Here is a 24,750-nt window from a genome sequence, read left to right as displayed (position 1 = left end):
AACCTAGAGTATGCTTCTTGTTGCCCTGAAAACTCAGTTTTTCGATCTTGTTGACATAGTTGCTAAAGACTTTCCCAGGACAGTAACTGTAAACATAGATATGTATATATTCTTTCTAATACACATCTTTTGATGGAGATCTCTCATGGCCAGTATGGTTGGGAAGGTGTTATCCTGACTATCCAATCCCTGGCCATGGTCAGAAACCTATAAATTCTGAGAGAAAAAAGAAATCTCTCTCCTTCCTTCACCACACCTCGAGCTGTATCCGGGTGACTCATTTCATATCCACTAGCAACATCTGGTGACCCCCAATGTGTGTTGCAGGTGACGGTTGTAGGGCACTCTCTGGCCCTGGGCCATAGCTACTTTTGGGGTTTCTCCTGCAGAGGCCCTGCTTCTGGGGGTGTGACGTGCTGTCTTTGATTAGAAATGGATTGATGTTTTGGATGCTGACTTTCAGCAGTTGTATGCTTATGGGAGAGATGAAGGTTTTTTTCCTGTGGTTGAGGCGGTTTTTTTGAAGCCAGTTTGAGACGCGTTAGGCAATTGCCTCATCTGGGCTATGGTGGTGGTGGCTTACGACCCCACCTAGCCCTGCTGCTGCAGATCTGGTGGCAGTGTGACTGTGCTCTTGTTACTATGGGGTTAAATTAGTTTCTGAAAATGTTTCTTAAAATCTTGTAGAGGTAGGCCAAAAGAATGCTTGGTATTAGGGATGGTCTAGCAAGCTGAAATTTTTTATGGTAAAGGGAGCTGGTACTTGGGGTCTCCAAGATACCCACCCAGAGATAAGATCCGTACACGTTCGTACAAGGATGAGCTAACTCTCATGAAACAATATTGATAAAGTTAATGAAGATTTATTAATGAAGCAATATTGATAAGGTTGTTATAGTGATTACTGCTACAGCTGAAATTGCATAAATATGTGCACTTTGGACAAAGCTGATGGAGCTAGATTTGGGTTGCTGATACCCCTAGTTCCCGCGCGCTTCAATAAAGCACCTGCATATAATCAGTCTGTGATTATGTGTGTTCCTGAACGCTAACACTCTGAATAGCTGCGCATCCCCTTCTGCCGGATCGGTAGCCACTTTCTCCAACCTGGATGAGAGGGATGGCTCTGACTCCAGTTGTGGGAGCGGGGCGGAGCTCTCCCTCTCCCCCGGTGACGCGGAGCCGGGGGGCAGCTGTGTCTCGGGTTCCGAGGTCGGCTCCCCCAAGGTTGCCGGGGGCCTCGGTGGGTTGGATCCCGGCCAGCAGGCCGTCAGGGGCACCGCAGAGCCGATGGGCATGACCCCACGTCGCCTGGCATCCCGGCTGCGTAAGCCTGGGTCAGGGTCGCTGCCTTTGTGTGCCTTCCCGGCGTAGACCGATGAGGGGCTGCCTGAACGGGGGGCGGCGCCATCCCTGAGGGAGGCGTCGGGGACGGTCCCATGTCCCTGTTGCGGCTGGGCTGTGCCGTACCCTGCGGTGGGGGACAGGACGGGCCCAGGCTCCGCGCCGGTGGCCGCGCACGCACACACTGTTCCAATGGAGGAGGGCTCGGCGCCGCTCTGCACGGAGCGGCCGGTGCCGATTCTTGGGTTTTGCGCCCCCAAGGAAACTCTGTTAGGGGCAATTCCGAGCGCTGCTCCTCCCGCGTCAGATTTGTGGGGTGTGGGGACGGGTGCTGCGAGTGGTACAGACGCCAGGCCAGCTTCTTTACCTGCCCCTTGGTCCCCTCCGCGCAGGGGGTGGGCCGCACCGAGCTGGCTCCACCCCACCCCGCCTCGGGTTCCTGGATGTTGCCCAAGCCTGCGGCTAGAGGGGGCGCCCCTGCCACCTCCTACGGCTGCGGCGGATTGGGGTCCTGCGCTGTTTGCTATTGGCTCGGGTGGTGATGCCGCGGGGGCGAAGCCGGTGGTCTCCACGGGAAAAGGGTCCCAGGCTGCAGGAGCCTCTTCGGCTGGCCTGTGGACTTTGCCCTCCTGTCAGATGACTGTGCAGCCACAGGATAAGGCACGATTTTGGGGCACTGTGAAGGCTAAGGTTGATGAGGTAGCTGGCTGTGATTCTGGGCACAGCCCCCTGGACAGCGGGGATGGGTCCTCTGGTTCTGCTGGTGTTACGGCGGCTGTGGCGCCGGACGCTGTTGTGGGGTCTTCTGGCCAGGTGCCTGGCTCTGTCTTGGGGGACTCCGTGAGACAGGATGCAGCAAACAAATCCAACATCAGGAGGTTCAATTTGTGCATTCAGTGAAGACACTGAATGATGTCCAGAAATTGGTGGGTGTCGTTACATGGTTGCGTCCCTATTTGGGACTGACCACGTCACAGCTGTCTCCCTTGTTTGGTCTGTTAAAGGGAGACTGATTTAAAGACACCTCAGACACTGACCCAAGAGGCACAGCAGGTGCTGGAGGAGGTTCAGCAAGCAGTTTCTGCTCGTCAGGTTTATCGCATTGATCCTTCCATTGATGTTGCTGTTTTCATTACCACTCCAGATTTGCATCCCACAGGTATCATCGGACTTTGAAATGATGAGTGGTCCAATCCCTTGCATGTCCTGGGATAGGTTTTCCTGCCCCGTCAGCCGCAGAAGACGGCAACTGCACTGTTTGAGCTGATAGGTCATTTTGATAATCAAATGCTGCAACGGTGTTTGCAATTGAGGGGTGCGGATCCTGCAAAGATTGTGCTCCCGGTAACGCGGGGGGACTTTGACTGGAGCTTTGCGAACACTATTTCCATGCAAAGTGCTCTGGAGAATTTTTCTGGGGAGATCACCTATCATCTGCCCAGTCACAAGCTATTGCAAGTGGCACTTCACTGACCTTTCTTTGCGGCCCAAACATAGTCAGGAGCCTGCGCAAGGACCCACTGCCTTTACTGACGGTTCAGGGAGGACTGGAAAGGTCATTGCTACCTGGAAGGATGGATCTGATTGGCAGGTTTTGGAGAGTCGTGAGGTTGGGTCAGCCCAATTGGTGGAATTACGGGCTGCCGTCATGGCATTTCAGAAGTTTTCCCAGGCACCTTTCAATTTGGTCACGGATTCTGCCTCCGTGACCAAATTGAGAGTCATCGAATGGATAGGCCATTGGATGATAACTCAGATGCAGATGACATGGGTGATCACCCCGATGGCTCATCCACAAGCAGGTTTTGATGCTAGACACATTTTCACTTTTATTTTTTTTGTAATAACAAAAGGGTGAGATTTCACCCTGAAATTACAGCCTTCTGATTGTATGAAGCAGTTTATTTTTCCTATTATTTTTCCTTTTGATTGTTTAGAATGTTAGCTTCTTTGTTCATATTCTTTTCTTTTTCTTTTTTTAAAAAAAAAAAGGGTGACATGTCACCCTGAAAACTCAGTTTTTCGATCTTGTTGACATAGTTGCTAAAGACTTTCCCAGGACAGTAACTGTAAACATAGATATGTATATATTCTTTCTAATACACATCTTTTGATGGAGATCTCTCACAGCCAGTATGGTTGGGAAGGTGTTATCCTGACTATCCAATCCCTGGTCATGGTCAGAAACCTATAAATTCTGAGAGAAAAAAGAAATCTCTCTCCTTCCTTCACCACACCTCGAGCTGTGTCCATGTGACTCATTTCGTGTCCAGCAGCAACAGCTTCTTCTGCATCAGGCTTTTCTCCATCCAAGACCCAAGAAAAGGCAACCCAAGCATCCAAAGAAACGGTCAGTTTATCTACAATTACAGGCAAATTCTAAGTGAAAACTTTCAATTCCTGACCTACTAAAATTTGCTTGTAGATTTCAGAATAAAAAGCCACAATTTATGGAATCTTTAAACAAGTATTAAACAAGACATGGGAAGGTACTTTTTATTAAAATAGCAAGTATAGATTACAAGCAGGATTAAATCAGTAAGGGAGCCTATTAACTAGCTATTTGTGTTCAAAGCTGCAGCAGTAAAAGAACTGTAATATGTTGTTTATCCTAGAAAATCTTTGTAAGCTAACTGCCTGAGCAATACAACCAGGAAGGGTTGTTTTCTGTAAAATTGCTCTGGTTGTCATAAAACACTCACACCAGTAAAAACAGCACTCAGGTGTTTTGTTACAGTACCAAGTAAACTAAATTGGGTAACTTCTACAGAAGAAAAATATGAGGAAATGAATCTTTGTCACACTGAATAGCTGGCCTGATATAAAGGCAAATTACCACAGTAAACCAGGGAATAGTTTAGAATTGGCTGAAGCCAACTAAGGCCTTCATTTCATTACTGGAGGGAAAATAAGTACTATTTATGAGATAATTTGGGGCTCGGTATTGACAATAAAGCACAGTCAACATTTTTCTTGAGTGACTAATACGTCTTCTTAATGACAGCATGAAGTGCCAGATACAGATATTATTCTAACAAGTTAGAGCTTTATACCAGGATTCACTGAGCAGGTAAGTCACTAAAGTAATCACAAGTATCTCTTTTTCATTTGCTTAAAACTCAACAGTCCTAGCATCAATTGTTAATCTGACAAACAATAAATGACATATAAAAATCAAGCAAGCTTTAACACTTCTTTTTGATTCTGATTCTTCTTGCTTACTATTAAGACAATCCTCATGAGGAGCAACAGTAACTTGAACTTGCACAAATTCCAACATATTTTCACCCATAAACTTGCTTTCCACATCACTGATACTCCAATGGGAATAATACCTTAAACTTACTCCCTAAATAAATAATACAGCTTATATCACTGAGGTGAAGAAATTGCATTATCCTACACCTTACAAAAAATCATCTCAATTTATAGACTGGAAAATGACAGCAAATTAAAAACTTGTAAGGTTACCTGAGGAAAAGCAGCAGAGCCAAGGCCAGAATCCACATTCCCTGAACCTTTATCCAGTGCTCCAGTTAGTATACAATATAGTCTCCAAAATTCAATGGCTTTTTTTCCTCCTGACTTGAGAGACAAGCTCCTTTGAACTATACAGCATTTTGCTATTGGCTAAGTATCTTGTACATTTATATTTTTACATGTTGACCTACCTCAAAAGACATGCTGATACTTTCTGCTTGGCACACCAACTCTAACAAATTATGTGGCTAAGTCACATGGCTTCCTGAATTGCACAAGTTTAAAACTGGTAGCCCTAAGTATCTTTAATACTCTAAGACTTCCTTTTTCAGGATGACATAATTTTAAGATGCTGTAACCTGAACTATGTCTACACTAAAGCTTAAACCTTAGTTATAGAATTCAGTCCTCATCACGAGCTGTGCAACAAACCAAGTTATCAGCTATATTTTAGTATTTATAATTAAAATTCAATTACACTTAAACACAATTTCTATTTTTAACTTCAATCAACAGTGTTAGAAGGCTAGAAAACTTAAATCTTCAAATTAATCTTCTAAAGAATGACTGATTTGCAAGGTCCTAACTGCTGTAATACACAGTGTCTGGGCAGTGCCCTACTGATGCACATACATTTTTCTGTATATAGATATCAAAATTATTTGGGTTGAAAAGGACCTTAAGACCATCTAGCCCCAACCCCCCCTGCCATGGGCAGGGACACTTTCACTAGACCAGGTTGCTCAAAGCCCCATCCAACCTGGCCTTGAACACTTACAGTGAGGGTACAGACACAACTTCTCTGGGCAACCTGTGCCAGTGCCTCACTACCCTCACAGTCAACAATTTCTTTCCAGTATCTAATCTAACCCCACCCTCTGTCAGTTTGAAGCCATTCCCCCTTGCTCTATCACTCCATGCCCTTGTCCAAGGTCTCTCTCCAGCTCTCATGTAGCCCCTTGAGGTACTGGAAAGTTGCTATAATGTCTCCCCAGAGAGAGGGAGATATATCAGAATATATCAGAAGGGTCCTGCTGCTAATCAGCCGTTCAAGTAGGAAGTGTTGGTAGAAGAAAAATATGCTATTAAAAATCCTGCATCCTACACTACATATGAAATACACTGAAACTATGAAACAAATAGGAGAAAGCAAACCATTTAACTTTAGGCTATAATGTGGAAGTTATGTAGAAAGGGTTAAGGGAAAAACAAAATTTAACTTCTTAGCTTGTTCTGCTTTGACCATTCACTGCACTCTGTTACACCCCCATCCATGATGTCTCCTCTCAACGAACAAGGACCTCAAGACTGTTGACCAGTTCACAAAAAAATTTTACTAAAAAATGCTTTTTACTAAGAAATTACTGTTTTCACAAAAGGCTTCAAAAAGGCATTTTTTTCAAGTCTGTTTCTGAAGACAAGCACCACAGACATACAGTTAGTTATCTAACTCCTTCCCTGAATAAGCATTTAAAAAAAAACTAACAAATCGGGAATACTAATGCCAGAAAAGGTGATATTTCCATGTGGTTAGTTTGTCTGAACAGATTTTTTTTTTCACCAGCTCAAAAGAATTTGAGAAATTTGTGAGTGACCACCAGTTCTCATTTTTAAGTTTAATTTGGTAATGAAACATCAACTAAATTGATTTTTAAGATAGTTTTTTAGTTAAAAGAAATGCATAAGAGTAGTTTGCAAACAGATGCAGGAAATCTCACAACACTGTCTTATTGATTGCTAATATCGAGCTTAGAAATTAAGTTTCATAGAGACTTGAAATCAAACCTGACATGATTTTTTATTTCCCATTGTATGTTCATATAGCATCTAAAAATGTTCTGCAACCTAGAGTTTGAATATGTCATTTTACACATATGTAATTAGGGCCAGAGGAAGTCAGGAAGTTACACAGTAAGCTGCCATAGGAGTACATACACATAAGGCCAACTCCAAGATGAAGAAATGTCACACACAACAGGAAGCTACTGCAAAGCACACCATCACTCTGTCCTTACTGCCCTGTGGAGACCAGAGCCTGGTGCAACACACTTAGAAAGCACCAAGAACTTTCTTTAGTCTTTTACAGAGAACACAGAGACAATATTGAACTCCCACCATAATTACAGATCTGAGAAAAGGAAGGACAATTTGATCCTCCTGCTATACCTTTCCAGTTAACACAGCCAAAGTCTTCACAGCACCAGCTATCATAAGGATGATGAGGGGATTTTGAAACTTATTTTGGCCAACACTCCCCAAAATATCAACTATCTCTTGCCACATTTCCAGGAAAGATCTCTCTGGCTTTCTTCTAAAGCATTATTTAAATTGAAATTTCAATAAGAGAAAAATCACAGGGAGCTCTGCTTCATCCTCAATAATCCTGTCATAAAAAGGAGTCAGTTTATAAACAAACTATTTACAAGCACATTCTTCTTGTAACCTCAGCAATAAAAATAGTATATTCTGATGCACTGTTTAAATAACTATACTTGTTTTAGAAAGCTTAAGATGTTCAACTATGATCTTCAAAAATTCACAGAACCAATTTACAGCTAAGTGAATGCATCCAGACTGAGATATGGTATATGCCATGAGAACGTTCTTCATACATAGCAACACTCAACTTGTGAGCTATGATTAAGAATCAGTGTCCATCCCCAACTTGAATAGTGAATTATCTCAGCTCTGCTACAAACTAGCAGGCAGTGCCAAGTTCTGCTTCTGGGAAAATAGACTTCACCTCTGTCTGGATAGCAATGTTATTTTAGGATCTACTGTGTCAATCCAACTGTCTGCTGTTGTCCCCTTACCTAACACACTCATAGCTTAGCAGCAGATGTTGGGAACTTTCCTAAAACAGTTTCCAGAGGAACTTTCCCTTCCTCCCAGTGTAATTGTTGAAACCATCCGTTTCCTATGGCTTTAACCTGTATTGCTATACTCTGAAGCAACCTATTCTGAGGAAAGACATTAAAACTTGAAAACAAACTATTCTAAAAGCCACATTAGCTTGACACCTCTGCCCTACTGGTGATCAAAAGCATCCCTAAAACTAGGTTATTGCATGCAGCTATGTGATCACTTTCCTGATGTGAGAAACAATGCTCACTTTTAAAATTTTAAAAGTTTATTAAACCTTAACAAAATACAACAAAAGACTGAATAAAGAGAAAGAGTAGCGCTAGGAGTCTCTGTGACCAGCAGCCACATGCTAGTCTACAAAATGGATGCTTTACCTTTTATACTCCTTGCCCCTCCCAAAGTCCTGTCAGTCAACTCCTTCTTTGCCATCTATTGGTGGAGATCACTGTCTTACATCTTGATTTGAGGTCAGGTGTTGCCATAGCAACAAGCCAGCCCTCCCCAAATGCCCCTACCAAGGCCATGTGTGACAACAATACAAGGGGGAGGGGAAAGAGGACTATGGGAGGACATATCACAATAACATAACTATACATGAATAAAACTTCTCTTAACATACACATAATATTCATTCCTTAATTGTGAGAGCCAACTATCGCATTGCTCATCGATAACACTGACAAATATTCCCAAGGAATTAAAGAAAACATGGTAACAAGTAGCACAGGTTATATTAAAGAAAAACTGTGCCCTATACACCTAAATTACAAATTTATTTTTTTTTTCAGTTATGAGAAGAAAAGGCCTCAAAATGTTATAATTTTTAAAAAATTTTTTGTTCTGAAACAGCAGTTCCAAGTTTTCCCATCTTTGCCTAATTTACTTCTGCTGTTAACTCCTTTGTAGACGCTGTGATCAGCACTAAAGTTCCATGTATGGAGGCTCATATTAACTAATAAAGAGAGTGAGCATTCAGAAAACAATTTTAACATGTACCATAAGCTATGCCTAGGCTGCTTATCTTATCCTTAGTGCCAACTCACTGCAGGGAATGAAAAAAAGGGCTGCAGGACAAGCAAGCAAAGGAATAACATTAGTATACTAGAGAAATTCATAATTTCTTTAGAAAATCTTGACCATGTAAAATGGTCTTGCTTTCACATGTTTGATGAACTTTCACCAGATTCTGCAGTTTTAGTAGTAATACTTCATATAAAATAAATCCCTAATACAGTCATCACATTATACAAATGTTTGCATGGAAGCAGAACTCAACCTGTGATATGGATGTACCCAGTTACAGCTCAGGAAGGACACAGTCGGTTCTGCACTAGGTTTCAGACATATGCTCTAGAGAAACACAGGACATCACGAAGGAGTCTAAACTCAATGCTTCCCTTCGACTAATTTTTTTTCAGTTTTAAAAGCATAGGAGCTACAACATTCCAGGCCAACATTATCCCAAACCTGCCCCAACTAAACTCTTATTAGTTGTATGTTATCAGGCATTTTACAAAAGCAACTGCATTTGGCAAGTCTATTTAAAAGAAGCAAGAAGACATGAAGTATATCTATACTCTTTTAATGACAGAAAAGCCTCACAGCTGATCACACCAAAATACCGAGATGATGAAACCAGCTATTTGTTTGCCTGCTTTGGATTCCTATACTCTGTACTGTCATCACTGAAAGAACTTTTAAATAATGAAGATAGACTGTGAATATGCCATTTGACTATTCACTACGTGGCATGGTTTGGTTTGTTAAAGGCTTGGATTTCAGCTACCACTAATTACAAAATATTTATGGACAGGGCTTTGAGCAACCTTGCTTAGTTCGTGGAAGGTATCCCTGCCCATGTCAGGGAGGTTCAAACTAGGTGATCTTTAAGGTCCCTTCCAACTTAAACCATTCTATGATTCTGTGATTCTATTTCAACAGAACAATCCATGATAATAAGGAAGAAACTGCTCCATTAGAAGACTCGTATAAATGGTGAACTCACATGCCAACATTTAGTTTCAAGATACTCAGGGATTATGTGATTAAAATCCCACTGGCTTGTTGGGAGGATTCAGCAAGATAACTACAAATTACTTAGAGGGCTAGTGTCAAAAGGTCCTCTGTACTTATTTAGCCTCTGCTCTAGATTACTGACCCACTTATGAAGAACTAAGCACCCCTGCTGTGCAATGCCAACACCCACTCCATCTGTTTGCTTCTGCTTTCTCAGAACCTCTATTAGTCTGAATAAGAAGTTCTGTTAATTACCACATGAGCAGCTTTTGCATAGCACACAGTAACAGCCTCAGTATGTAGTCATCTTGACAAACAGCATAGGAACAGAGCAATCCTAATTCAACAGAATTATCAATGACATACAGTAATATATAAAATGCAGATTTCTGAAGAGGCAATTTAATACAACCTTTGTCTAAGCTGCTCTCAGTTTTTAAAAAAAGGCTTGTAGGTGTTTAGTTGCTTTAGGTTTCAATGATGAAAAAGTATACTAGAATTAAGTACTGTATCAAACTCTCTGGAAATCTCCAAGGGGACCAGAAATTTGTGAAATCACAAAAGAAACTTCTGTTGAGGAAATAATGCAACAGGGGCAAACAGGAACATCCCACATTTGTCAATATCTACACTGAGTATTAGTAAGTAAATCTAAAGGAAGTTTAAAAAACCCACACAAAACCAAAAATACCCCTCCCCAAGCAAAACAAGGTTTGGAAAGTTAGCCCAGCTGCCACATCACAACTACATCACAGCATCTTGGCACCTCAAACTTTTTGTTGACTAGGAAGGAAAAAAGTTCCAAATTCAGCATTTTATTATTTATCCCGACTGATCTGCAGATCTTTAAGACATTCATTAAATAGGTCTCAATCAGCAGTGTTGTTAACTTACTAAATCCAAGAGCAAGAATCTCCAGAAGTCATTACAGTACTGAGTTGACATTTGTTATTTCCTGGGAACCCAGACTCCTGCTATCAAAGTGAAATAATATCAATAGTCCAAAACCTAACAATGAAACTCAAGAATTCTGGCAACCCTGATATACTCTCACTCCTTAATACCAAAGCCATTTCTTAGTTTAAAATTAAACCTTGTACAATTGCCAACATCACTTCAAGAGCTCTCTAGCTACTAGCTTACTCCTAAGGTAGTTAAGAAAAGTAAAACCTAGGTCCAGTACTTCTTACAGCTTACTGGAAGATAGAGAACAGTATATCACAGCCCAGCAAGAACTGCTGGTCACAACATGGAGGCTATACAGAGTATCACAGAGCTTTGTATTCTGTTTTAAAGAATTATTTAGTATGTCACACAAAAGGTCAGGCAAGCAGAAGAACATACTCAATGTAGGAAAACAATATATTAGCATAGTTTGTATCCTCTAGAAAAATTAGACAACTGTTCTTCTCAAATACCAATATTTACTGCCCCAGTACCCTTGCAGGAGAGCTCTAGAAGATAGATACACATTTTGTATCAAGTGAATCTCTATATGGGATATTTAGCTTCTGTCATATGAAACACCTCACAATTAAAGCATTTTGTCTTTATCATGGTAAAGACTTGCTAAATACATAGTCATCTTATGTCAAGTCAAGAAATACATACCCCTACAGGTTCCAATATTAGTCTACTGATACACACCAAGACAAGAAAGAGCTAATATTTTATTTCCGATTGTTTTCCAGCCAGCAAAAGGAAGAAAGCAGAAGGGAAACCCAGAGAATTTTGGAACTGCTCTAGGGAAGAAAATACAAGCAGAGGGCAGCATTAGAAACAAAAGGTGGATAGAAAAGAGAAAACACAAAGTAGTCATTTATTCAGAGTACACTCATGATTTTCCCAAACAGCTGTGTCAAATCTAAAAGAGAACACCAGAACCATTTTAAGAGCTATAACTTATTTGATATATAGAAATCATTAATGACATCAGTCAAACCTAGTTTGTGCTATGATTAATACAAAGTTTAAAAGTAGTTGGGATGAATATGCTAATACAGAAATTACAATCATAAACCAGATGCAGTTTCTCTCCCCCAGAAATTATTTTAAGTGTCAAGGCACTAAATGCCCAAAATATTCCCATGTCACCAGATCCTCTTTTTCATAGAAAAACACACCTGTGAAGTGATTTGATACTTGTGTTGCACATAATGAACTTGCACAGGGCACCTTAGTGGTATTTCTGTACAACATGAATGGAAAATACCGCATTATACTTACAAACATAACCCTTGCCCCTCGCACAGCAGTTGCTATGAATTAAGTTGAGAAAGACAAAGGGATAGAATGCAAGTTATTTACCTAAATGTATATACATAGCAGGAGTGGAAGACCAGTTCTAGAAATACTCCAAGTTATTAAATAAAAAAGCATTTACATTAACCAATAGCAAATAATTAAAATGGTCTTCAGACAGTGTGCCTCCAAAGATAAAAACTTCAAAAGGGAGAATGGACACAGTTTGTACAATTTAACTGAAATTACCAGACAAAACAGAAAACAAATAGATGACTGAAGTGTTGACCAAGGAAAAACTAGTCTTACTTTTAAAATGAAAGTTCAAATATGCCCCTCTGATTATAGACAGTGTTATTAAATAAAACCATAAGGCAGTGCTATAAACTAAGAACTGTGCTAGGCACCACCAGAATACACAGAATTTGAATCTAAGTAGCAATGAAAATTGAAACAAAGATATTATTAGAAATTATAACTTTACAAAGCATGTGATTCAGTTATAAGCAGGCACTATATAAAACCAAAATAGGTCTTAAAGAATTTGTAAAGAATCAAAGCATGCAACTGATTTTTTAGTCATTTGTTCAGACAGCCTAAACATCCATTTACTTATTTCCTAAGTGGTTGTAACAATTTCATACACAACAGCACTTACCTTGGAATTGTCACACATTTTGTACTGCAATTCTGAGTGGTAATTGCCTTCTCAAGCTCATCCAGCTGTCCTGTTTTCTTTAGCTTCTTGACCAAGCTTTTCACTGCTTTTTCACACCACTTTTCATCCTGACCATTCTGCTCACTACCAGCAGCCCCTCCAGAGCCACCAGCAGATTTTTTCCATCCCAGAAGTCTCTTCACAACTGGTGGAGTGAATGGCAATATGGATGACATGACTTTCACCAGACAGAAGACTCAGCAAGCAATAAATTAGAGATTCCCTTCCAATCCCTAAAAACACAAACCAAAACAGACATTAGCATTGAGGTTTCACATGAAACAAATACCTTGCTTTGGACTTTTTATTACCAAATGCCATAGGACGCTGCATCCTAAAATAAGTCAGATAAATCTGCATAAAGGTTAGGTACTTCAACAATAAAATTCAAATGCAAGTTTGCTGCAGACTCTTCAACAGTTAGCACAGACTAAGGTTACTGTTGGATTGGACATTTAATTTTTCCTCAAGTCTTTCCTGGCTAAATCAACTCCAGAAAAAAAACCCAAAAAAACAGGTTAACTTTAGGCTAGCTTTGCACCTAGGCTGGCTGGGTCTATTAATTTATTAAAATTTTCCACAAGAGATATGTACATTCTGCCCATCTCCAAATTAATTTACCAAGCAAATTTGTGTTTGAAATGTTATTTAGTCATGACAGCTTGACAGAAGTCTTCCAACAGCCAGCCATTTCACAAGCCTTTTCTCCTTGTTTTTCATGCTTTAAATAACTAACAACTTTTGTTCCACTGGGGACACCAATTTGAAATTCACTTATAAATCTGCTAATAAGCTTATTCCCATCTTTCAGTCTAGAGTTTAATGGCTTACAGATAATTAATCTTCTCAACTGGCAGTGCTCAAAATCATCAAGTCTTTCAAAATTTATTAAAGGATAGTTAAAAATCTTAGTTTGCAGATACATGGGTAGTAGAACTGTCCATTTTCAATTTTGATAGCCTTTCAGTATCAACTACCTGATCAGGATGTTTATGTGAAATGAAATATTAAAAGATATGCTAAAAGTTGAACTATGTTTAACATTCACTACGACTTGCACTTCAAACAATTTAAAAGAAAAATTATGGCAATTTAGAAAAAAAATCTTAGTTTTGGAGCTTCTATTAGACTAGTTTGATGTATTACAATGTAAGCCCCAAACCAACCACATTATTTCAGGCAGACAGCTGTTAGAAATTGCTCAAGTACATAATGGTCTTATGGATAGAAGCATGGCATTGAAGTAAAAAACAATCTTATTTCCAGGCAACGAACTCCAGAAAGTTCCCTTACTTCCAAGCTGTATAAATTACTTGTCAGCTGAAAAAACCTTGTTTTAGCTAAAACTTAACACTAGATTCAGTCTACTCAATTTGAGCTTTCAAGGCAGCTTACATGTCTCTACATCCTGTACAGGTACACACCTCACTTCTATCCAAAATACACCAACTTAATCTTACTGAAGTTTCCCATCCGCAAAAGAGCATGGTTGATTTGGGATACTTCAGGCAACAGTATTTATGGCTAATTTATGTCTTGTCACATCTTTGCAGTTTCACTGAGAACCAAGTCAATAGACACTAGATTATATTCTACAAGTAACTTTAAATCATAACTTTTCAACTTCCGCAAAACAGAACACTCAGTAGGCATGACATTTCAGTTTCAACTAAATTATACCTCCATAAACCAGCTTCTGAGAGCACCTCAAAACACAGGTGAAGCAAGAAATGTAGTTTTCTTGGATCTGGTAGAAACAGGTTCCAACAGGGACTCAAGATTAAGACTGGGAATGTTATACAAGCCATTCAAAATAATCTATCCTAAATAAGAGAATCATAGAAATTTTCAATTTAAACACTAACTAGGACACTCAGGGTATAGATTCATAGGGAGGCAAGCCAACCCAACAGCTTCCTGTCACAGGAAGCACAGCCCTCCTTTTCTTCCCTGTGGTACCATCACCACTACCACCTCTGAATCTGTACTAATACCTTTCCACAAAGACTCAGCTAGATAACCAAGTAAAAACTGATCCATTTAGGGGTGGTTTTTGTTTTCTCTTTTGCTGAGTTAGTTTTCTTTTAGGTAAACAAGTTGCAGCAGCTCACACAGAGTACTGTAAGTACTCCAGCTGATGTCAGGGGAGTTACAGGAATATGCATGGAGGACTCCAGTCCCAGCCTTCAGCAGCCATTGTAGCATTGACTGTTTTGCTGGAAATGCAAATCTGGGCATATACTTTTAACTTAGATCATTTATTTTGGTGGCAATGCCAAATAGGCAGTCTTACACTCCCTTTTTCGCATGTTCTTAACTGTTCACAAGCCGGGAAGTGAAACATGTTAGTCCCCCAATGCAGTACACTGAGTAACTCCAGAGATGAAACAGAAGGCTTGCATGGCCTTTACTGTTTTAACACTCACACACTAGGTTTCTGAAACAGGGAATAGCAGTCACTCTGAGTGTTATAAAGACTTCAACATTTGAGCGAGGCCAACATTAGATCCTCCAGAGGCATACGCAAGAAATTGAAAAAGACCAAATCAAAGAAGATAACCTCTTCTGCTTTAAGGATTCCATTTTAAATACTAGCAATTGATGGTATAATACTTGAACATTAAATTCAGTGTTGAAAGGTGTGGGCAACCAAGTTCCACTATCACTGCTTATCCAGACACCATTTTTTCTCCCCTTCTATGGAGTTCGCTGAGATATAATATACATATTTCTTGTTTAGCTTCAAAATTCTTACCTTTCATTGCCCCAGAATACTCCTTTGATTGTCAGTCTTATAAAACACTTCAGTACAGTCTCATTTACCACCAAGGTAAATTGCCTATTCTTCCAGACCCTCTAAACATTCTCAATGCTTTTATCCAATTTTTCAGCTTTACAATACTCCTTGTCATGAGGTGTCCAATTTTGCAGTCTTTTTTCCTTTAAGAGTGATCTATGTATCATTTTCTGTATTCCCTGGTGCTCTTTTTTTTTTTTTTTATCCAAGATTTGCCTTTCTGCTTCAAATGCACATTTAAATAATTTAATTCTTGCAGCAGGAAAGAATTTAGAAGCCCCATACATTTCAGTTTTTCTGTATATTTGAACTCTCACACTATTTTGAAATACTCAAGAGGGGAAAAAAAAAAAATCATTCTTTTCCCACTTCCAAAAGACTCTAAGCTCAGATCTAACTAATTGTAAATTTCCAGATACTATACTTAGTTTTAACCAGTTCCCTTATAGACGTGTGCTCATCCAGCTTCTCAAGAAGCTGTCAGTGTTTGATCTGCTACCCGAGTGAAAAGTAGCTTTAAAAAAATATAAGCCACAAAGGAATACACTTAAAGAGCTCTTTATTACAATGACTATTACAGCTTAGCATCTATTAAAAAAAAAAAAAACACAACAAAAAACCCCCACAACATACACCACAGCTGCAGACTAAGTCTGGGAGGTTTAAATGAGCTTCTTTCTAGCTATTGTTTTGCCGTGTCAGGGATTTGCCAGAAATATCAATAAGAATTTCACTAAGTTACTTCAGTAGTGGTCCTGTATCTTTCAAAGGGTAAGCAGAGAAAATATGACACAAGTAGGAAAGGACTTCATTCATCTTAATACTTCAGCCAATTGTGATGACTACTCACAGGAGAGCAGCACTGCTCCAAGCCTAGAAGAGATGGTGTAAAGTGCAAGGCACAGTTAGGTTGAATTATGAGCAATTTAGATAAATGCAAATTATGCAAGGGCAAAGTAGCAATAAAGAAATTAATAAAAAATACCCTACTCTGCCAGGAGTACATCCAGCCTAGCACTCCATCTCCAAAGGTGGCAAAAGGACATGCTACTCAAGGAAAGCACAAGAACCTGGCTCTTTTCTGAGCCTGTTCTCATAATTCTTCAGCATCTTAAACTGTTACAGCAGTAAATTAAAAGCTACATGCCTACCCATTCCCTTTAGCAGCCATTTACGTACCTCCTGCCCAAAAATTCATCTAACCACTTTTTGAACCTGTCTCTACAACCTCGTGGCAGACTGCACCAGAATTTAACGGCTCACTGTTTAAAGAACTACTTTTAGCTATTTTCTTTATCATCATTTTAGTTTCACAAAATGTCTCTTGTTCTACTGTTGCAAAATGTGGAATATGTAAAATTTTCTTAAGAAGGGATGTTCTTTGATCTTTATATACTTTCAAGCCTAATCAACAAGAAGGGACATTTAATCCATGAAACAGGGAGCAACTAACAAGCTCTAAGTGATGTCCAGGTGTTACAAAAACAAACTACTTCTTGGTAGATTTGCCTTGTTAAGGTTTAGGGCTCGACATGTTTCAATCATCTCAGACCTAGGGGGAGGTTAATAAAGCTTGGTAAGAAAGATGTACCACTGATAGCGGACACAAAGAATGCAGAATTTACAGGCCACAAGGACATTTGGCAGACCTCCCAAGATAAGGGAGAAACTAATAAAGCCAACTCAGCAACTATGCTGAATCAGCTCCGATTGGGTAAAAGGTAATTCTGGCAGGGGGAGAGCACAACCACAGACTCACGAACCACTGACCCAGGAAACCCACTGACTCAAAAGAAGAGAACGACTGAGTATGCAGAATAATTACCGATAGAAGCAAGGGAATCATTAACCAATAGAAGATAGAATATTAATTAATAAGAGAACTATCTAACTTGTAGCCAATGAACACTAATTCCTTTGTTTGCTAAAATGTATAAATAGTAAAAAGTTTTAATAGTTGCTATGCTTGATTTGTAGAATACCACTGAGCACCCAGGCTTGTGCAACTCTGAAATAAATAATCAATGTCTCCCTTGGGTGTGTAATTATTGGCTTGTTTCACGACAGGTAACAAATCTGAATTTTGTGGACAACACTACCACTGCAAGCTTTGCTGAAGAACTGTTTGTATTCATCTTGTCTGCAAGCTTCATGATTCTGTACATTTGAATCACAACCCTCCCTCAAATGGAGGGCTGTCATCAGCCTTTTGTCACAAAGAAAGTATCATACACAGCTCGTACAGTTTGGGATGCTGCTCTAGAGAGATGCCAAGCCTGAAAGCTTTACTACTTCAATTAAATTACAAATACTCAAATACACTGCCTAAGGACTGACCTAAAGACCACAGAAAAATTGTACCAGTTTATGGTTATCTTCTCACTTATCTTTTTTGTCATATTATCCTAAAGCTCTCAACATTATAATTTAAATAAAAAGTACAAAGACAGAGATCTACACCTCATGAGGAACTGGACATAGAAGGCAGAGTGCATATCTGGTGCCAAATATCTGGCAGGAGCTCAAATAAAAATGAGGAGCCCTACACCTGTGTTGTGTTCTAAATATCTATCCCATCTCAGACACCATGTTTATGGTAACAGATTTAGGACTCACTGTTGCAGCTCATTTTTGAGCAGCAAATCCCATTTCAATTAATCAACTGTAACTTTTGCCTTCAAATTGATACAGTAATATAGGTTTTGATCTTTCTTCCTAAAGAATCATCCTCTTATACACTGGCACTGTTCATACTAGCCTGTTGCTAAAAACATTCTAGTTCTTTTGTCTTGTAATTTTCTTCATTCCCCCAAAAAAATAAAATGCTTTTTCCCCAAACACACCCAGAAAACAATCTTTGCCAACAATACAAACAACATTTCCACATTGCTAAATTGGCTGCAAATTAAATACATGCTAAATATCTAATATCCCCTCTTCCTTGCCATGTTTTTTGTGATTTCCTTGTAGTCTACAATCAACCATCTCAAAAAAAATGAGTACTCATTTACACCCTTTGCTTTTAAGGATTTTAAGTGTGCTTCACAATCATTCTTTTCACTGCCTCTTCCTTTGCTCACTCTCTTCTACTGAGGCCAAACACCACAGCCCAAATCTAATTTTTAATTCCCATGTACTATTTCAAATTTCCACTACAACACACCAACATACAGGGACTCTGAGTGACTGCAGAGAGATTTTTAAGACCCCTTTCTGAGCTCAACTATAGGTGAACTATTACTATCAAGGCAGCAGTGCAATAAATAGCAGAAAACTTCCACTGTTTTATCCCTTTCCACATTCTCTGGATTGTGCCTTAAAATTGCAGTTTTGAATACTCAAGGTGCACTCACTGTTAGCCAAAGAGGTACAAGAGTTTCTTTAGACTGATGGAACACATGCTGTTATTCCAAACAGATTAATACTGGAAAAGCTACAAACTGCCTAACTCTGCTGATATTTATTTCATCTCTGCCCCCATAGTATTTCTGCCTCTTGATGCACACATTTCTATAGTGTGTCAAAAAGTGTCATAGTTGGCAGCTTCTAAAGTCACAGCTTGAGTCATCTGCTATTTATTACATTCTACTGTGGTTCTCTGGAACAAGTATTAAATATTAAGCCCATTATCTCAGCAATAACTAAGCATAAAATACAAAGTAAACCTTAAAGACAGCATGCTATCAGACTAACATCTTCAAGATAAATTTTCCTTTCCTGAGTATCTGGAACATACTATAAACACACTGGTGCTACCAAAAGTATCAAGTGCTTTCTGGCTAATTTATTCTAAAACCTTATGCAACATATTTCATATCAGCATGCTTATTCATCTTAAACTTGAAAATAAAGAAATCTGATCTTAGTTTTACTAGAAGAACTCTGTCTTAGAGGAATTTCATTTGCAAGAGCTATTCTGAAATAAAAAGGACAGATATTAAGCTCCTAAGGAAAGAAGATCAAGGAAAATAATTAGTGGCATTTGAGAGAGAGTCTACAAGCTCATTTCCTCACAAATTTAGTACCATTTTGGATATTTTTAAGGCAATTTTTCTTCATTACTCCTGGAATTTGGACAAGATTTTTTATCAATTTCACCAACTGCACAATGTTTCAGATCTTTCAGAAGACAAGGGTATATCCACCCTTTCCCTTCACATGTGCCCCTGTGATATTACTGGTTTCACAATAAAGTGACATTAATTGAAGCATAGTCTATTTAAGGCAGAATCAAGACCTTAGGTTAAACAATAGTGGGAGTTGAAGTTTTAAAAGGCATAGCTTATGCAGTACTTGCATGTCTCCTATATTAAAGCAAAGTCATTAAGACTTAGAAAAACAATATAACAAGTATTTCACCTTGCATTAAACAGAATAAAAACCAAAACTAATTTATTGTCTGCTTCTCAATCCTTCAGGCTGTGTTATTCCATCCAAGGAGACAGTTTATTCTCTGTGGAATCTGAGAAAGTTCTCCTCCATGTTAATGATCTCAACTTGCAGAAAACCTGAATTCTGCATGAACTTCAAACTAAAATCAAAGCCAGTTTTTTCCCTTTCAGATAGAATACACTCCAGTTAAATTACACAGTGTAACAGACAAGAGAAGACATTTCACTTTTATTGCAGCCACAATCCCTCCAAAAACCACCTTTCGCAATTCCATAAGGGCTAATTCTCTTTCTACAAATGAATATTAGACACCTGGTTTTGTCATTCTGGAGAAGCCCAAGCCTACTGTTACATACATACCTTTCTGAAAAACAACCACACAAGAAAATGAGATGGTGCTCATCTTCTCTCATATTTCAGTCCTAGTAGGACAGCTTCAAGCATTCCCTTACTGGCTTTGGGGTGTTAGGGTTTTAGGTTTTTTTGGTTTGGAGGAAGGGGAATGCAGCCCTACTGAGCAATGCCCTCAAATCTAACTCCCAGTTTAACTTTTCAGCCAATTAGACCAGCAGTGGGGAGTGGCTCTGAAGAGCTTCCTCCCAAGGGGCGCCATCTGGCCAGCTCACAGCCCAAAGTTCCAAGGAGTAAAAAGCCAAGGTCCTGGTTGAGCTTGGACATGAGCCAATGAGGCAGGCTGCTTGGGATCTGGGGGGACAGGAGCAAGGAAAATTCTTGCTCGGGGTCAGCTTTAGAATGAGAATTTCAAACATGCCTACAGAGACTCAATATGCACAATTTTTAAGTATACTATGGTCTAGCATTACAGTGCATCTTGAAACTGGATAATTGTAGTACCTTTATATAGCTCACTGAAAACAGAATTACCCACCTACTTTGAAAGCAGACTTTTTTCCTCTCGCTCTCTTCATGAAGTTTGGTTATGAATCAAATGAGAAAACTCATATTTCTCATACACAGAACTAAAATAAGCACAATCATGACATTAGGAAAGCTTCGAAGTTGGATTTTTTTAAAATTACTAAGAACTACTACAAATGACATTGAAATGTAGTAATGAAAAGCTATATTGCTATTAGAAAATTGCACTCTATGTAACACATTTATTCATGGTATACTAAAATTGCATGAAACTGGAGACACAAGAAAGATGTTAATTTTACTAACCTTTGATGAAATCACTAATAGGACTGAGGTATTTTAGCAACTCCCCTAGAATTGCAAATGAGGAAAATTGCAACTAGTCAGCCAATTCACCTGTCTCTGCAAAGCAGCAAACTTCTTCCACTTAGTGTTATTCATAACCTAACAGTATTGCTCCTTAAAAGTAAAAGGCCATAATAGCCCCACAAAAGCACCACTCCAAACCACAGCAGCTTAAGCCCTTACCTCATTAATTTTGACTAAAATTTTTCATGTGTAACAAAGTGTCAACTTCATTATTTTAGAAAATAAATATTCCTGGGCTAAATTGGACAGGAATATTCACAGAACTGATTATCAGGTACCTAGGTACTTGTTTCAGATTTTATCTGTATAGCTTAGCAGCTTCTCTACTTCAGTAAACCCCAAACAATTGCATTTAACAATTAGTTAATGCAAGATCACTATCAATACAGGCCAAACAAACATTTCTCAAACAATCCCCCTTGTTAAGCAGAGTTCACTTTGCACAAGCTCATATTGTTCCTGTGTAATTAAATCTAGCTTGAGCCCCAGACTAAACTGATAGGACACCCAGGAACTGCTCTCTCAGTCTCTTCTTGGTCTAACTTGACCACTTATGGCTGCCACCCATCATAATAATAAAAAGTCACATGGAACGATGCCTTACTGTTTGTAACAGTTTCTCTATTGAAAGTGGAGAGGAATGTTTAGGAAGGTTTTCTGCAGTAGCCCAGAGTACTGAACACAGGGCTGCCTGTACTTCCCATTCTATTACAAAAAAAACTAATCCCTATCACATGATCTGCAGCAATTCAGTTTAACAAATCAACAGTTATAAATATTTTGGCAAAGTAAGCTTAGGTATTTTTTGCCTCTCAGCACACTTCACAATCATTTAATGGCTTTTATCATAAAGTCATTAAATCCAATCTGAAAAGCAGAATTTACAGCTCGCTAAGCAAGTCAGTCCCATAAATGGATGCTTTAAATTACAGGACATTTGTATGCACAATCATTAAGGCAACACTGAATACATTTGAAAGCTCAAAAATACTTCTGATAATAATTAAAACTTTTGTGCACTGTTCTTTATACAAACAAAACTTAGGAATTCATTTCAGTCTCAAGCAGAGATCAGATTTGTTATCCAGGCCTGTTCTCACAGTACTTTTATGGGAAAGGGATTGAAGTGGAAACAAGTTTTTTTAAGTTGTGTTTAGTAGCAGAGATTTTTTTGGAGCTCAAATAAACTCAATGATATCAACTGGTGCTCAACACTTCTGAAAGATCAAGTAGAACAGGAAAACAGAGGACCCAGAAGGGGCTTTCATTTGGAGATTCACTGTAATTATTTGATTTTGTTCATGAATCTAGCTTCTGGGTGGAATAAAATAGAGATTGGTTAAGAGACCAATGATTTTAACCTAATTTTTCCAATTGTGGTACTCTTTTTAATCATCAAGCAGAACCTCAGGAAAGTTGACAAATTCTTCTTCAAGATTATACTACACAAACTCAGCTTCTTTCGTAAAGAAAACTGGATCTTCAAACACTCATTCCTTTTCGTGACTGTCAGTGTAGTCTGAGTCTGACCCACACAAGTGCAGAACAACAATCAACTACCAGGTTACTCTATTAAAATCACAATATGCTCTTAAATATGTGCTTAGACTTGTCTTTGAGTTAAATTTAAGCCACTTTAAATGAGACCCTCCACTTTCTCTTTTTAAAGGCATTTGCAACTAATGCTATCTTTCATCATGATAATGCTAAATAAACAGGGGGACTTCACAAACCTCCTGTTTACTTACATTCTCATTCTCCTCTAATTCACTAGTTTGTAAACATTAAAGTTTTAAAGCTATACCTCAGAACAAACACACGGTCAATATACTCACACAATGTAAGCTCCAACACTGCAGTGAAGCATAGGAAAGAAGAATGATATTGCTATATAGACTAAGGGAAGCCTTTCACTTTAACAAGAGGGGATTTTTTCGGTCTGGGGTTTTTTTTCCAGTTTGGAGAACAGAGCAAAGACTAATCAGTCTCTCACTAGAGAGTCCAGTCTCCACAGAAATAATGTCACAAATCATTCTGAAAGTACAGCTATCCAGGCTAAGAGGAGCACTTAAGAAAAGACAAATTTGCTGTTATTATAAACTTCCTGTTACGTATGGAATCTGACTCATTTATAACCATGAACTGTGATAACATGAGCCCTACACAGGTTGCAGCATTCACTAGCACTATTTTCAGAAATAGTTTGATGGTAAACCCAGTAAGCAAAACTTTTTCTTAATGCTATCCACTTGTTTGCAATGGATTTGAAAAGAGCACAACACCCCCATTGGGTTTTTTTTTTAGTCAAAAACTGTGACAGACAAACAAAAATACATGGGACTAGGCTGCAGTATGAATTCCAGCTGTTCAATTCAACAGCTTTCCAAGACTATCACAAGAGCTCTTCACTCACCCACTTTTTAGCCATCTTTTATTTCCCCAGAATGAAGACTAAAAGACTAGTGTCACACTTTTTCTCTTCCCCTCCACCTCCTACAAAAAAATTACAAATAGGAATTCCACAAAATTACAAAAAGGAACTCTGCAGTAACACCAACTACTTGCATTTATCACAACACAACTTTTCCCATGTCCTTATCTAGGTAAATGACATACTTAACAGATTATGTTTGTTTACATCTTACAATGCATGGATAGCCACAGCACTAAAACTAATATAATGAAGAAAATCAGTAATCAATTCGCATATACATGTCTCATGTAGACTGTATATATATCACCTCCACGGCTCTGGAATACACAAAAGAACACTAGCTGAAGTGAAACCTTGCAATCCTAAACACTTCTTTCCAATTTGCCTCTAGCTTTCTCCATCACCCCGGCACGAAGTCTTGCACACCTAACCTCTGTAAGAAAAAAAGTCCAGGCAAGAGAGGGAGGAGAAAAAAAGCATATATTCTTTTTTTCCCCCCTCCCCTCATACACACAATGAGAGCGCAGGCCAACCCTTCCCACCTTTCAACACCCCACGCCGAGGGCTATTTCGGCGTGTGAAAGGCGGAGGGGGTGACATCAACACTCCCCGCCCCGGCCCTACTTCCTAGGAGCAGACCCTGAGGGCAGCCAGCAGAACCCGCCACCGCCCCCCCCCCCCCCCCCAGTTTCCTTCCGCCAGGAGAGGCAGCTTCCCGAGCCGCCGCCGCCACTGGGGCCCACCGCGTCTGTTTGCCGCCCTCAGCGCCAGCAGCGCCCGACCAAAACAAAGGGGGAAGAGGTGTGCGGGGAAGCGGGAGTGGGGAGGAGCCCCCGTCTCCCGCCGGGGCCAGACCGGGCCTAGTCAGCCCATACTCCGCCGACGGGGCACTCCTTCCCACAGCGCAGCCGAGCCGCTCGTCGAAACCACCCCAAAACCAACCTCCTCCTTAGCAAGCAGCCCAGCAGCCCTGCTCCCTCAGCGTTGCTCTCCCTGGGCGCCTGCCCTCCCCCCACCCATTGGCTCCTGCCCAGACCCGCCTACAGCAGTAGGCGGGGAGGCGGTGCACTGGCTCGGCCATTCGTCACTTGAGAAACAGTGGTCTAGGATTGGACAACAGTTGCCAAGGCCCGACCCCAGCCTCCGATTGGCGGATTGAGCCGCCAATCGAATGCACGCGGCCCGAAAAAAATAAGGAAAGAGAAAAAAAAAAAG

At 39.7% G+C, this 24,750-nt stretch overlaps 1 protein-coding gene across 2 annotated transcripts in view; it reads right to left on the bottom strand.

Moving 5' to 3' along the window:
* LOC148183267 (SMAD family member 2-like) overlaps positions 1–24,529 on the bottom strand; it is an 87,467-nt gene extending 62,938 nt beyond the window's left edge. For both annotated transcript variants that reach the window (XM_088061355.1, XM_088061356.1), the window contains exons 1-2: positions 24,478–24,529; positions 12,605–12,897 (exon numbers count right to left, since the gene is read on the bottom strand). In XM_088061355.1, the coding sequence (XP_087917481.1) occupies positions 12,605–12,840 (236 nt within the window). In that variant the 5' untranslated portion in view covers positions 12,841–12,897; positions 24,478–24,529. The remainder of the gene's footprint in view (positions 1–12,604; positions 12,898–24,477) is intronic.
* Positions 24,530–24,750: the final 221 nt, after the last annotated feature.

The sequence above is a fragment of the Pseudopodoces humilis genome, chromosome 12 (genome assembly GCF_049639895.1).
Source record: "Pseudopodoces humilis isolate 2021_Gansu_Grassland_sample_001 chromosome 12, ASM4963989v1, whole genome shotgun sequence".
NCBI lineage: Eukaryota > Metazoa > Chordata > Aves > Passeriformes > Paridae > Pseudopodoces > Pseudopodoces humilis.
Note: the sequence above shows the minus strand (reverse complement) of the source record. Positions and strands in the feature narration are given on the sequence as shown.